Source organism: Mastacembelus armatus, chromosome 19 (genome assembly GCF_900324485.2).
Source record: "Mastacembelus armatus chromosome 19, fMasArm1.2, whole genome shotgun sequence".
Taxonomy (NCBI): Eukaryota; Metazoa; Chordata; class Actinopteri; order Synbranchiformes; family Mastacembelidae; genus Mastacembelus; species Mastacembelus armatus.
Genome location: NC_046651.1, coordinates 18,273,732 through 18,286,550, shown reverse-complemented (window position 1 = coordinate 18,286,550; position 12,819 = coordinate 18,273,732). Strand labels below are relative to the sequence as shown.

The window sequence follows — 12,819 nt, the reverse complement described above, 5'->3', positions numbered from 1 at the left end:
AGCTGCCAGGGGTTGGAAACAGGCTCGGGGAGAGGCTGGGAGATGGGGAATGACAGACTGTAGATGTATAGGTGAATCACCGTTAGATTCCATGAATTTTCTTCTTTCTTCTCCTTTGTTGCCTGATGCGCTGCCTCCAGAAATTTTACGCGCAAACCAGGTGCGCGTCTTCACGAGCCGTGCGTTAATGTTGTTGGAGCGAAATCGGACTGTATGAATTATGGATGATTACAACATGAAGATGAATCTCTCCTCGGCCAACTGCTCTTCTTGGAAAGCAGAGTCCGTGGTCATCTCTTTGGGGTTTTCCGTGATTTTCCTGCTCGGCACCGTGGGAAACTCTCTGGTCCTCGCGGTTCTTTGTCGCAACGGACAGATGAACACCAAAACCACCAACTTGTTCATCCTCAACCTCGGGATTGCCGACCTGTGTTTTATTGTGTTCTGTGTGCCATTTCAAGCCACCGTCTACACTCTGGATCAGTGGGTGTTCGGACCTGTGGTGTGTAAAGTCGTGCACTTCGTCATTTTTCTCACCATGTACGCGAGCATCTTCACCCTGACAGCTGTTTCCCTGGACAGGTGCGTCCACTGTGTTTCATAAGGTCATGTTCTGTCAAAGTCAATAATTCACCTGCAAGTTGGGGGCTGCGCAATCTGAAGGAAAATGCTAATTAAGATAAGTAATAGAGATATTATGTCAGTGATTTATTGAACTAACTAAAACAGGGGCTCTGTAAATATAATAATGATCATGATAAACCTTCGCTTTAGTGCAGCAGTTTTATTGATTCTATTGATTTTCTGACTTCTATAAGAAATCTGTGAATGTTGGTGGAAACTGTGATGTTAAGTTTTTAGAGTTTTCAGGTTTAAACTAGTCTTCGGGGCCTGACCTTGGCTCCAGACACGTAGCAGTTATTTTTTTCTTTGCCATCCACCTGTACTGTGTATCTTACACTTCTAAGGAAAACCTCCCAATTCGATTTCTCACAGCATCCAGCACATTTTCTGATTCATCCTCGTCAGTAATGAACATCTGGATCACGTGTCTTCTTCTGCTCTTACAGGTATTTAGCCATTTGCTACCCACTCCGCTCCAGGGAGATGCGAACGCCAAAGAACGCCCTCACCTCCATCTGCCTGGTTTGGGCCTTGGCCTTGATTTTCTCTGGGCCATACCTCAGCTACTACGCACAGATGGACCTGGCCGGCATTGTGGTGTGTATTCCTGCCTGGGAGTCCAAACCACGGATCATAATGGATGTTTGCACCTTCTTCTTTGGGTACCTCGCCCCCGCCCTGGTTCTCAGCCTCACCTACGCTCGCACCATCCGATACCTGTGGACCAGCGTGGATCCTGTAAAGGACATATCCGAGTCGAGAAGGGCCAGGCGGAAAGTCACCAAGATGATTATCATTGTCGCTGCCCTCTTCTGCTTTTGCTGGCTTCCACATCACCTGGTCATCCTCTGCATGTGGCTTGGACGCTTCCCTCTCACCCACACCACCTTCGTCCTTCGCATCCTCTCCCACCTGGTGGCTTACACCAACTCCTGCCTCAACCCCATCGTCTACGCCCTTGTCTCCAAACACTTCCGCAAAGGCTTCAGGAAGGTGTTTATCTGCACACTGAAGAAGAGGGAGGTCAACAAAGTCCACGTCATTCAGGCGGTGAACACAGTCAGCAGTGCAGAGACGTCCAACTAGAGGTTGAAGCGTCAACCTGGATAGTATGGACAGAAAGAGCCAAGAGACTGTTATAAACCAGAAACTGTCTTTAGATAACATAATGTCCCAACATTATTAATGATTATTAAAGTTATTCATTCTGATCTAATCATTCCCTTAAGAAAAGTTCAATCACCACAAAACAAATAGGCACCAACAAATTAAGGCACTGGCAAAAAAAAAAAGGCCAGGAAAACAGTGATACTCACTTCTCCAGGGACTTGAGGATGTAGTTGTAGTTGTTGTGCAGGAAAATGGCACTTAGAGCTGAATCCTCATACACTTTGGATTTACTGAGCAGGTTGAGCTGCAAGTTCCCCAGCACTTTACCTGAAAGAACGTCAGCCGTCACTTCACAAACCAACAAGTGTCTCTCTCCTCCCATTCTAGTCACAAATCCTTTGTACACAAACTTCAACCTTCGACATTTTTAAATAGGGGACCAGAAATTTTCTGCCACAGTTCTGATCTATTTGCATAGACTGAACCAATAGAATAAATAAAATCCCCTCAATGTGCATTTGTGATAATAGCGAATTTAAATATATAAATAAAATGAACTTGAAATGATTTACTTACAAATGTAAGTGCTGAGGAGCCTTTTGCTAAACTCAGAGGTGTAGCTGCTCACCGATGAACTCGTCTCTGGAAAAAATACAAATAGTGTTAGCGTGAGCAAAACTGCATGTACACAACAACAACCCACTATAAGTTTTACTGCTTCATTTTATCTTACAACACTTTCATTCCTATTCAGGTCCAGAGTGAGACGATATCTGACCCCACTCACGTTGCCCTTTTGAAGACAAGTGTTGGTTCCCAGGAGAAATAACAACTTGTCAGGCTGCACATGCACATCACAGCTGAGGGTCTCCTCTCCCACCATTCACAACTAATTAGTTTTAAATGACACTTTCAAGAAGCAGCATGAAAACAGACAGAACCTCACAGCACAGTAAACATCAGAATTGGACTCATCGTGGGCCTGCACGTGGTCTTCTGCTTACCTCGGGGGTCTAAAGGAATATTGTAAGTGTCCCCCAGTACTAAAAAGGCCGAGGCAGGGCAGAAGAGAAAGAGAAGAGAAAGAGGCACAAGTGCAAAAAGGTTAGAAAAGATTTGTTAGTGCAGATTAAGCCACGTAAGCAAACGGGTCAGGCAGCGATGACGGAAGGGTTTGAAAAGGAAGGAAAGCAAAGCTGAGATCAACAGAACAGGAGGGAGCCAGACGCCTCGCAGCACTGAGTCTTAACAAGTGATGACCAGACTCCAGCTCTTATCAAATCCAACTGATGGTAAATGGATGAGTAAAAGTTGTCCAGAGTATAACTCTGATGCTTAGTCCCTGAATCATGCTGGAGAAATCATGGCTCCCTCTGAAAGAAGAGAAAGGAAGTTTGAAGCTGCAGGTGATGAGACAGGAAATGTAGAGGAGGTGAAGGTGAAAACATATCAAAGGTTGAAAGACAAAGAATGAGATGGTGAGAAACCAGGAAACCTGACTCTGTTGGACTGGTGCTACTGAGACAAGTCTCAATATATAGCTGAGTGATGTCATGTCATGTTTCTTTTGGCAGCATGTAAACAATCTGCAAATACAACACTGACATGCTTTATTATTGAGTAATAAACGTCCAGACTGCGGGGTATATATGTCTGTAAGGATGGGAAATACAGACAGAGGCTGGAAGGCTTTAGACAGAATAAAGGCCTTTACATCTATTGGCTGGTTTGCTATAAACCTTCATGGTTTTCCTTTATCCTGTGAAAAAGTTCTACATGTTTGAGCACAGAATTGTCTGCATTCATGGGGCTGTATCCACCTGATTGAAGCCCTGAATTTTCTTCTAGCACCACTAGGACATTGACAGTTTTGTTTTTGATGAAATGTCTCAGAAATTAGCAAATAGACTGACATGAAATCTTATGCAGGCTTTCTTGGATAGTAATATCCTTGGTGAGCTCTAAGCGTTCCATCTAACACCATCATCGGATCAAAATTGCTTTAATTTATGACCAAATACCTGCAAAACGAGTGACCTTCCCATCAGCCTCAGCTACACTTTGTGCTTGGTGATAATAGGCAAACATTAGCATGCTAAAATGCTATACTAAACATGGTAAATATTATACCTGTTAAAGATCAGTACATTAACATTCTCGGTGTGAGCATGTTAGCAGGCTGGCATTAGCATTTGGCTCTGGGGGTTTAGTGCCAAAAGCCAGCAGGCACATGTGCACAGATGGTTGGCCAGATTCTGAAGTACTTTTCCTGGAAATCGGCAACAGAGCAGACAGAGCCTGGTGGTTCACTCTGGGTAAAATGGGCTTAGTGGATGAAGGCATATTAGCACTTTTCTATCCACTGACTTTTACAGTTTAATATTAACTTTATTCCAATACATCTAAAGAAGCTGCAAAGTGCTTTACTAAAAGGCATAAAGGCAGGGAAATGTAAAGATCAGAATGAGTTTTATTAGCAAGCATGTGAAGAATAAAAACAGAGCAAATGTAATAATAAATAATAATGTAACAGACTCAACAAGCCTCAGTGTTATCTCTTGTGATTTTCATTTCTGAATATATATCCCTGCCCTACCCACTGCTCATTTCCTGGATCAAGTGTTTTCAGCCAATCAGAAGCTGGGGGATACCATTTCACTCTGTCTTCCCTCGGTTCCACCCTCATCTGAGGTGGTATGTTCCAGATTCTAATGGACCGAACACACCCGATCCAGGTACTGAGCAGCGGGTAGGACAGGGATCGTTGGAAAACAAGCAGGACAGTGGTCCTCGAGGACCAGGATTGGACACCCCTGTCCTAATTGGCAGTATGCGAAAACCGAGAAGTGCCTGGATGACGTAGGCTACTACTTCCGCTCAATTCTGTAGTAAGCATACGATTATAGACATATAAAAAATGAAAATAATGTATAACATATAATAACAATAATGATAATAGTAATAATTTATTTTATATGTCTATGCATACGATGGATAGTTTTCTATCCCATGAGGCCACGGGAGAGGAGACGTCATTTGCCGGAAAATGGCGGAAAGCACCGACGCGGTTCTTTTCCGGTGTCTCTCAGAGAAAAACGTTGTTCGTCGTTTAACATAATCTAAATAAACAGCTGAGTTATTGAAAGTTTCAACAACGTAAATCGATGAGATGTTTTGGTGAATCGGCTGTAAAAACATGTTTGATCATAATCATTGATCAGCTCGATGCTGGACTCCAGCCTGTTAACACGGAGCTGTTCGTTGTTAAACAGTTTAATGAGATTCAAACATTTAACATAATTAAAACATCACCGAGCAGTTTCAATGGGCTCTTTAAATATGCGCGCGGTTGTGACGACGCTTGACACGTGACATCATCAACATGGCGGATGTAGTACGTCCGAAGTCATACTGCCCGTGCTCATACTATGTAGAAAGTACTTTTTTAACGTTTGAGAAGTACGTACTTACTCAAATGTAGTACCTACTAGATAGTACGCAGCCGGGACTCCAGCGACCAGAGTCCAATGTTTCCTGGGGCCAGAACCACATCGAGTCAGATCTGAAGCTGCTGGCTAAGGCTGATCGGAGATATTGTAAGAAACCATGTGGGCTTCATAGACAATTGGGCCACTTTCTGGGGGAAAACCTGGTCTGGTAGAGAGGGACGGCATCCATCCCAATTTGGATGGTGCGGCTCTCATCTCTAGAAACCTGGCCGAGTCTATTAGCCAACCTAAAGTCATCCAGAGTGGGGATCTGGATGCAGAGAGTCAGTCTTAAAAGCCTCTTTGCAGTTTCCTTAATATGAAGGTTAACAGGGGATCTAGATGTGACTTAGTTTGGATTGGGGGCATCTTAAGGGAAACAGCACTTTAACAGTCTTTGGAAGGAGGGCCAGGGGGAGGAGCTAACGCTCTGCTGATGTAACTGTACCTTGTGAGGCCAACATGGCTCCGGCTGTCTCGTGGAAGTCCAGAAGCTGCTGCAGGAACAGGATGGCCTGCAGGACAAGAGGAACAATAAGCGTCACTGCAGCTTATTCATTAAACAGCTCAGCCATGTTAGCCGTTCCCATGGAGACCACAGGGATGACCAGAGACGGACAAACAGCTCAATCCTTGTGGGAAGGTGTTGAGTTTGAAGTGGAGAGAGAGCAAATAAATCCAGCGGACAGGGAACGAAGTGTTAACTTACATTGCTGGTCAGCTCGTGCACAGTTCCATCCTTGGGCATGTTGTACTCTTTGTCGGGGTCATTCTGCGGTTACATAAGACATCAACCAGACATCAACCAGGAAATAACTAATATTTTTACTGATGTATAGAATGACAAGGGACTGGAGACAGATTAAAGTTCAGGATTCTTGCCTTGATGCTGTCTGCAAACTCCTCCAGAGCTTTGGCCCCAATAGTTTCCATAGAGGTGATGAGAGCAGGCAGCTTGTTCTTGGTGCTCGCTGCTGTTCCCTGCACACAAATACATTCAGAAATTAAAACTATGCTCTGTGCAGCATGTCCTCCTACTCCTACAAAAGATAATTCTGTGCAAACAAAGAGGTTTTACTGATCGAGACCTGCAGTGTCGCATCAAACTCAGACTTGCTCATTTTCAGGTGTCTCAGGATGGGGAAGATGGTGAGCACGGCGGAGTAGTCGTGACGCATTATGGCTCTGCGGGCTGCAGACACGATGTTGTCTCCCTCCAGCATCAGGTTGTCCAGAGCCTCCTGTGAACGGTAGAAGCCAAAATTAACCTGATGTTCAAACAAAACTGACTCAACTTCCAAACTCTAAGAAAATGTCCCTTCATTTCTCTCTCTGACCTGAATGAGCGAGTCAAACGTCTTCTTCTGGTGGTGCTCGGGGATGATTTCTGTCAGGAGGGCGTACTCGCTCTGCGCCAGCTTGACGAAGGCACTGATGCAGTGGATGTAGGAGTCGATCTCGATGTCCAGGACATCGTCCTTTCCTATACGAGGAAACACAGAGTCAGCCAGGAAACAAAAACATCTACACTGAAGACATGGACTCTGGTGCTGGCAACTAAAAACTAGACCCTGAGCTGGTGTTTATCTTCAGATCTCCATTCTATGTGTTTCTGCTGCACAGCTGTGACTTTTATATTAAAATACAACTCTTATCACAACTGTTTTGCTAGCGTCCCTTTTCTTTCCCACATGTCCCCGTCACTCACCTGTGGCGGCCCCATGCTTCTCGGTCAGGGCGTCAGAGTGGTGTTTGACCCGCAGGTCATGATCGTAACCTGGTGGGTGGGGTGGGGGCAGCAGGGAGACAGGCCTAGTCAAACCACCAGGGCCGTGACCAGGCCACGGTGAGGTGGGACAAACCTGAACCTGGAACAGCTGTACCGACCACCACCAAGCACCAGCAGGGGGGAGGAGGAGGGGAGGAAGCAGGGGACAACCACCAGAGGGGGAGGGGCCGAAAGTTCCCCGACAGGTGTGTTTGTTGTGTGCGACTCGTATCTAAAGTTAGTTGGTGTGTGTTAAAGCTACATGACAGAAAACCAGCTTTAAGAATAAATAGTCCCAACAGCTTTTGACTCACTGCAGGTGAATTTCATCTTCACAGCTGGTCCTGTCTACTCACCATCAACACATGTTTTATGAGCACTGCCATAGGAACGTTGTGTGTCCATCTGTACAAGGTACAAACAGGTATTTGTGTAGAACAAGTCACGTGTTGTATTTTTAACGACATCCCTTGAAGCAACAATAAATGAAAGTGATCGCTGCAGGTTAAAATCATTTCTCCCCTGGTCCCATGAGCTCTGCTGTGAATCTGGCTGAAACATCTGTATTTGGTTCTCTCGAAAAATGACAAACATTGCTGGTTGTAAGATGAATGTGTGTGTGTTTTACTGACTCTGCTGTAGTGCTAGATGACAGACGCAGCCTTTTTTAGCTGCCTTTCCTCTGGTTTATTATTTTAAATTCAAGCTTTATTAAACACCTGCAGTGTCTAAAAGCTGTTGCGACTGTTTGGAGACTTGTGTGACCCTGTTGACCTAAACAACAGTCAAGCACAACATCGGTAACACCGGAGCGAGGAGCAAGAAAGACAGCAAACAGAAGACCGAGGTGCATTACCTTCCAAAGGAGTGAGGTTAGAGCCCCCCTTTTTCCCATCCAGCCCATGCTGTGAGTACTGTTTCAGAAGGTTCTGAGCCTTGCGAATGGTCCCTGGTCCCATAAACACAGAGACAGAGTCCAGGGGGGGTGAGGGGCAGGGAGGTCCCGACAGCGAAGGAGAAGAGGAAGAGGCAGAAGATGAAGAAAAGGGAGAACTAGGAAGTGAGTGAAGAAACACACCGCACATCCCTCCACCACCGAGGCAGCCAGAAGAGGTTTGAGTTTATAGAGGGGGGGGACAGCGTAGCACCACAACTACAGCACAGGCTGACCAGGTGAGAGACAGAGCAAACCACAGCTACACCAGGACACATGTGCTGAACCACAAAGTGCCCAGGGTCATGTAAGAGCAGAATAAACAGGTTAGATCAGTTATAAACAGAAAAACAGCCAAAACACTTCAAACATATATGAAATAACAGCTGGTTACATGGTTTAAAACTACAGTACATTGTTCTCAGCATTAAACACAATATCTGGACTTGGTTAGTGAGTTAGTCAGCATGGAGCACACTCACAGCTGCAGTCACCATTGGGTTTTCTCATGCCAGAATCACTTCACAACAAATGCAAAAGCTGCCTGTTCGAACATAAACTCAAAGCCTGTTGGTGTCATGTGATGAAATCTAAGCTCTTCTTCTTCTTCACCTCAGCACCTCTGATCTTAGCCCCCGTGTTTACAACACCGACACATCAAAACGATTTTATTTGGTCATTTTCTAACAGTATTTGTTTTTTTATCAGCCTGAACCACGTCTGCTGTCTGACTGGAGTTATGTGGTGTTGTCAGGGGGGAAACAAATGTTTAAATCCAATACTTCCAGCCTACGCTGCCCTCCTGTGGTTAAACACTCAAATGATTTGATCAGTCTGTGCAGACACTAAACACCTGTAACACCACAGCACAGACAAACTGCCTTCACAGACTAACACAGCAACATGACTCCAGCCTCCAGCCTGTGCTCGCTCTCTGCCACAAAAACACCCTCAACTCTCTGAAATCACATTTTCTTGTCAGATTGTTAATTTTGCTTTTCAGCACAAGCCATAGCAAGACGCAGCTGTGAGTGCATGATGATGGAGACGTTCCAAACACAAGCAGCAAGTCAGAGAAAGAACAAACTCAACTTTTAAAGCCTCTTTCATCATTTTAACACGGCAAACACATTTGTGCTGCAGATTATCAGCTGTTTATTAGCAACACACACACACACCTCTAATCAACACACACCTCTACTCAACACACACCTCGATCTGCTGAACTCTACACAAACACTGGGAAGACTCCACAGTCTTTAGCTTCATGGTGGGAAACTGGCATCAACGCAGCGTTTTGATTAGAACCAGAGCCTGTTCTGTCAAATAATACAACTCATCACCTGATCTTTTCACTGGAGCTGGGAAATTAATCAGTTTAATACTGATAACTAATATAATAATAATAATAATAATAATAATAATAATAATAATATGAAGGTGTAATTCAATATCACTCCACCTCCTGTGCTCCTGGCATGAACCTGACATGGTCCCGTTCAGCCACGGCCACAGGAGGTTAACGCTCACACATACGTCAATAATGAAATGACATCATTATAGTCATCGTGACTGTTCGAACAAACTCAGCGTGCAGCCAAGCAGCACGACACACAGCACCACTGTGACTTCGTTCTGTCCACTCAGACACTGATGAGGTAATAAAATCGCTGCAGTTTCCACCGGCGCACAGCCATGAAATGAAATTAACCTGCTGCATCTTTTCCTGACAACAAACTGAGTGTCGCCGTCTGCACCTCTACCCTCCCACTTCTCGCTGCTAAAAACAAACTCGTGCTGTCGCTCATCAGCGGTGAAATGTGGCAACTGACGGACGGAAGCAAGCACGAGGCACACACTGAAGCTTTGTGTTTACCTGGGATGTAGACTGTCATCGCAACACAGACGTCAAGAGGGGAAAGGATGGAGGCTTAGTTAGAGCTGACCGTAGTGAGCAGGACAATTATACAGAGAGGAGGCAGAACAGTGTGACTGGACACTAGTCCAACACTGATGATCTGTGTTTACAGCGTGGTGTCATTTATTAATCAACACTGTGGAGATGAATCTACTCTCTAAGGGAGAGTGTGACTACAGACTGTGGTGGTAATGACCTGGTCTCTTGGGAACCTTTTTGGTGGGCGTGTCCTTGCGTTTGGTTTGGACGGCGGGCGAGTAGAGGACCCCGGACGAGGCGCTGTTCTTGCGGAAATGATCCTTCAGGCCTTTGATGGATCGATCCAGCTGGTTGGACCTGATCTGGAAGTAGACGTTCATAAAATCTGCAGGAGAGAGGAGGAGAGTGTTCAGGAATACAAACAGGCCTCGCTAAAAGGAAAGCAAAGTTATGAAATTTATCTGAACCTCATGTCAAGTGATCGACTGTGGTTCCTACTGACACTGATCAGGAGACCACACTCCTGTATCAGAGCCAGTCACAGCCAGTATTGATCAGGACGCTAACGAGCTGCTAAATGCTAGATCATTATTACGTTAGCATGACAAACATCAGGATGCTGCAGCTGGTTTTTGAAGTCGTACCCTGGTTGCGTCCGTATTCCACCAGCCAGCTGGCGATGCAGATGATGTCTTGGAGCACGGCTTCTGGCAGGTGTTCCAGCACCACCTCCTCCTGAACCTCCAGCTCATCATCTACACTGATGGCGTCCAAGATGAGGATGGGGGGGACAGGTTTACTGTAGCGGGTCAGCAGGCTGCGAAACTCAGCCTCCAGCAGCTCTTTGCCCTTCTCGAAACGTCCTTTCTGCAGAACGACATCACCTCTCTGTTTTCTGGGAATTTGATTTTTGTTTTCTCATTTTGCTCAGACAAACTTTCCACCTAGAGCTACAGATCATCAAGGCTCAGAAAATTCAGCATAAAGACTGGAAACATCAACTCTGGCTCAGTCCAAAAGTAAAACCCACCAAACACAAAATTACAACGAATCATCCTGACTGATTAAAAACCAAAACGTAAAAATAGGACACTGGTTATCTGTGTATTCACAGCAAAAATGTTGAAGTGTTCCTTTAAGAGAGCATCCGTATAAATATGAGGGTTAATACTGTACCACAGTGTTGAGCTCAGGACTGTCAGGGTTGTTGTCTTGAAAGTAGTCCACAGCTTTCTGAATCTTTGCGATACAAGCCAGATACTCGTCCAGTCTGCCCGTCGGCCTGGAACAGGATCATGTTAAGTTCTCATGTTTGTGCAGCTGCTGCGTCTACAAGTGAAAGTGATCTACAGAAAGGAAATGACTCCTCACCCCTCTCTGATAATCTTATCGGTGTCTTTGGCCACGTGGTAGTAACTGATAACATGGTCCATGCAGGACAGGGTCTTGTCGACGTTCTCCTGCAGCCGCTGCAGGTTCTCCGTCTGCTTGTGAACCGGGATGATGGAGTTCTCCAGCTGCATCAGGCGGCTCTCAAACGAAGACAGGATGGACACCTTCCAGGAAGACAAGGACATCGGGTCCAAAATTAAGCCTCAGATGATCAATACTGCAAACTGTGTGTGCACAAAGCTGGATTCAGATCTTACAAGTGTTTCTGCCTGTGACACTGAGCAGGATGCATCTACCTGCACATCTGCATCCTTTATTTCCTGTTTTGTAAAGTTGGATAAAGTGTCATTTCTGGGTTTGGCCAGACTATGAGAACCTGATCTAGACTCGCAGAAGGACTACAGTGGCCTTTAAAGACTTGTTCTCAGACTTGTGAAACATTTATTTTACTGTATTTGAGCTGGATCCTAATGAAGCTGCAGGAACTTTGAGGAAATGCTTGTACCATGCCCTTGGTCAGCTGATCGCTCTTCTCCAGGTTTTCTCGGATGAAGGACAAAGTCTCCTGCTCCTGCAACATCACACAGAAAAGCAATGACTCGTTTTTCTCACGCTGTCCGAAAAAAAAGCCTCATTTCATCAGCAGGAAAATTATTTTACACGTTAAATTGATGAATATTAACGGAAATAAAGCTGCTAACCAGCCGGGCCCGACCTGCTTGAGTTTCTCCTCTATTTCCCGCTTCCTGGCGGACGCGTCCTCGGTAGGAACCATCCTGGATTTAATCCCCATCAAAGGCCGGTCCCCGGTTAATCAAGACGGGTTTATTCGCTGACCCAGGTCATAAAAATCTCATCGACGACGCCCGACAGCTAATGTCGAGGCTAGCTAGCAGCAACAGCGTCAAGCTGGGTAGACAGTACGTACGGTTAGGCTAGATTCCTGTTAGGATTTCAAAGTAAAACACGCCTTCCATTTTGGTGCCATACCAATAAAAAATAAAATTTACCACAAAAAATTAACTGTTAATTCCTGTTTTGTCCTCAAAAAATAGTTTACTTGTAGTAGCGTTACGATTTATCATTAAAATGTATGCACTGTAGACGTTATCATGCTGTAAACTCTGTGACTGTGAGTTATTTTGTTCAGGAGCCTTAACGTGTATAAAATAGTTTCATGTCGTCAGCGGGGATGTGGTTTGTGTGTTTACCAAAGTGTTACTGTTCTGTCGTAGTTGCTTTAACGCTAATTTTGCTAATTTCTTTCCTTGCAGTTCCTCGCTGTGTCCACCAGAGGGCAGTGCACGCTGGTGTTGTCGACTATTTTATTTTGAAAAGACCGGAAACGTTACTGTGCTATCGTTCCTGCATCGACGCCGCCTTTATTAATCTGTCCGTGCAGTTCCTGCTGTGTCCACCAGAGGGCAGTGTGTCAATGTCCAGTTGATGAACAAGTTTAACAGGCAGAAAAAGAGAATCACGGACAGACAAATCATGAGCAGCAGCAAAAAGCGACATTTTCTTGTTAAATATGAGCATTTAAACATGTTTATGACATAAATATCACGTTCACATCGCTGTCAGCACCAACATGATGTTCACTAAA

General features: G+C 45.1%; 2 protein-coding genes across 2 annotated transcripts; one reads left to right on the top strand and one right to left on the bottom strand.

Moving 5' to 3' along the window:
- Nucleotides 1–241: 241 nt before the first annotated feature.
- Nucleotides 242–1,710, top strand: LOC113135715 (galanin receptor type 2). Its single transcript, XM_026315940.1, has 2 exons — nt 242–582; nt 1,071–1,710. The coding sequence occupies exons 1-2, from the start codon at nt 242–244 to the stop codon at nt 1,708–1,710; spliced, it is 981 nt and encodes a 326-aa protein (XP_026171725.1).
- Nucleotides 1,711–1,936: 226 nt separating this feature from the next.
- On the bottom strand, nt 1,937–12,150 carry exoc7 (exocyst complex component 7). The gene is made up of 16 exons (XM_026316107.1): nt 11,929–12,150; nt 11,719–11,784; nt 11,193–11,377; nt 10,998–11,103; nt 10,466–10,688; nt 10,039–10,206; nt 9,801–9,812; nt 7,847–7,939; nt 6,931–6,999; nt 6,560–6,705; nt 6,311–6,463; nt 6,105–6,203; nt 5,932–5,994; nt 5,671–5,737; nt 2,311–2,376; nt 1,937–2,061 (listed from the first exon to the last, which is right to left on the bottom strand). The coding sequence occupies exons 1-16, from the start codon at nt 12,004–12,006 to the stop codon at nt 1,937–1,939; spliced, it is 1,719 nt and encodes a 572-aa protein (XP_026171892.1). The 5' UTR covers nt 12,007–12,150.
- Between the last annotated feature and the right edge of the window lie 669 nt (nt 12,151–12,819).

Coding starts and splice junctions, on each gene's coding strand:
- LOC113135715 (XM_026315940.1), top strand. CDS start 242: ATGAATCTCTCCTCGGCCAACTGCTCTTCTTGGAAAGCAGAGTCCGTG. Junction 583..1,070: donor ACAGCTGTTTCCCTGGACAG/GTGCGTCCACTG, acceptor CTGCTCTTACAG/GTATTTAGCCATTTGCTACC.
- exoc7 (XM_026316107.1), bottom strand. CDS start 12,006: ATGGGGATTAAATCCAGGATGGTTCCTACCGAGGACGCGTCCGCCAGG. Junction 2,377..5,670: donor AGCCATGTTGGCCTCACAAG/GTACAGTTACAT, acceptor TATTTTTTCCAG/AGACGAGTTCATCGGTGAGC. Junction 2,062..2,310: donor GCTCCTCAGCACTTACATTT/GTAAGTAAATCA, acceptor ACGTTCTTTCAG/GTAAAGTGCTGGGGAACTTG.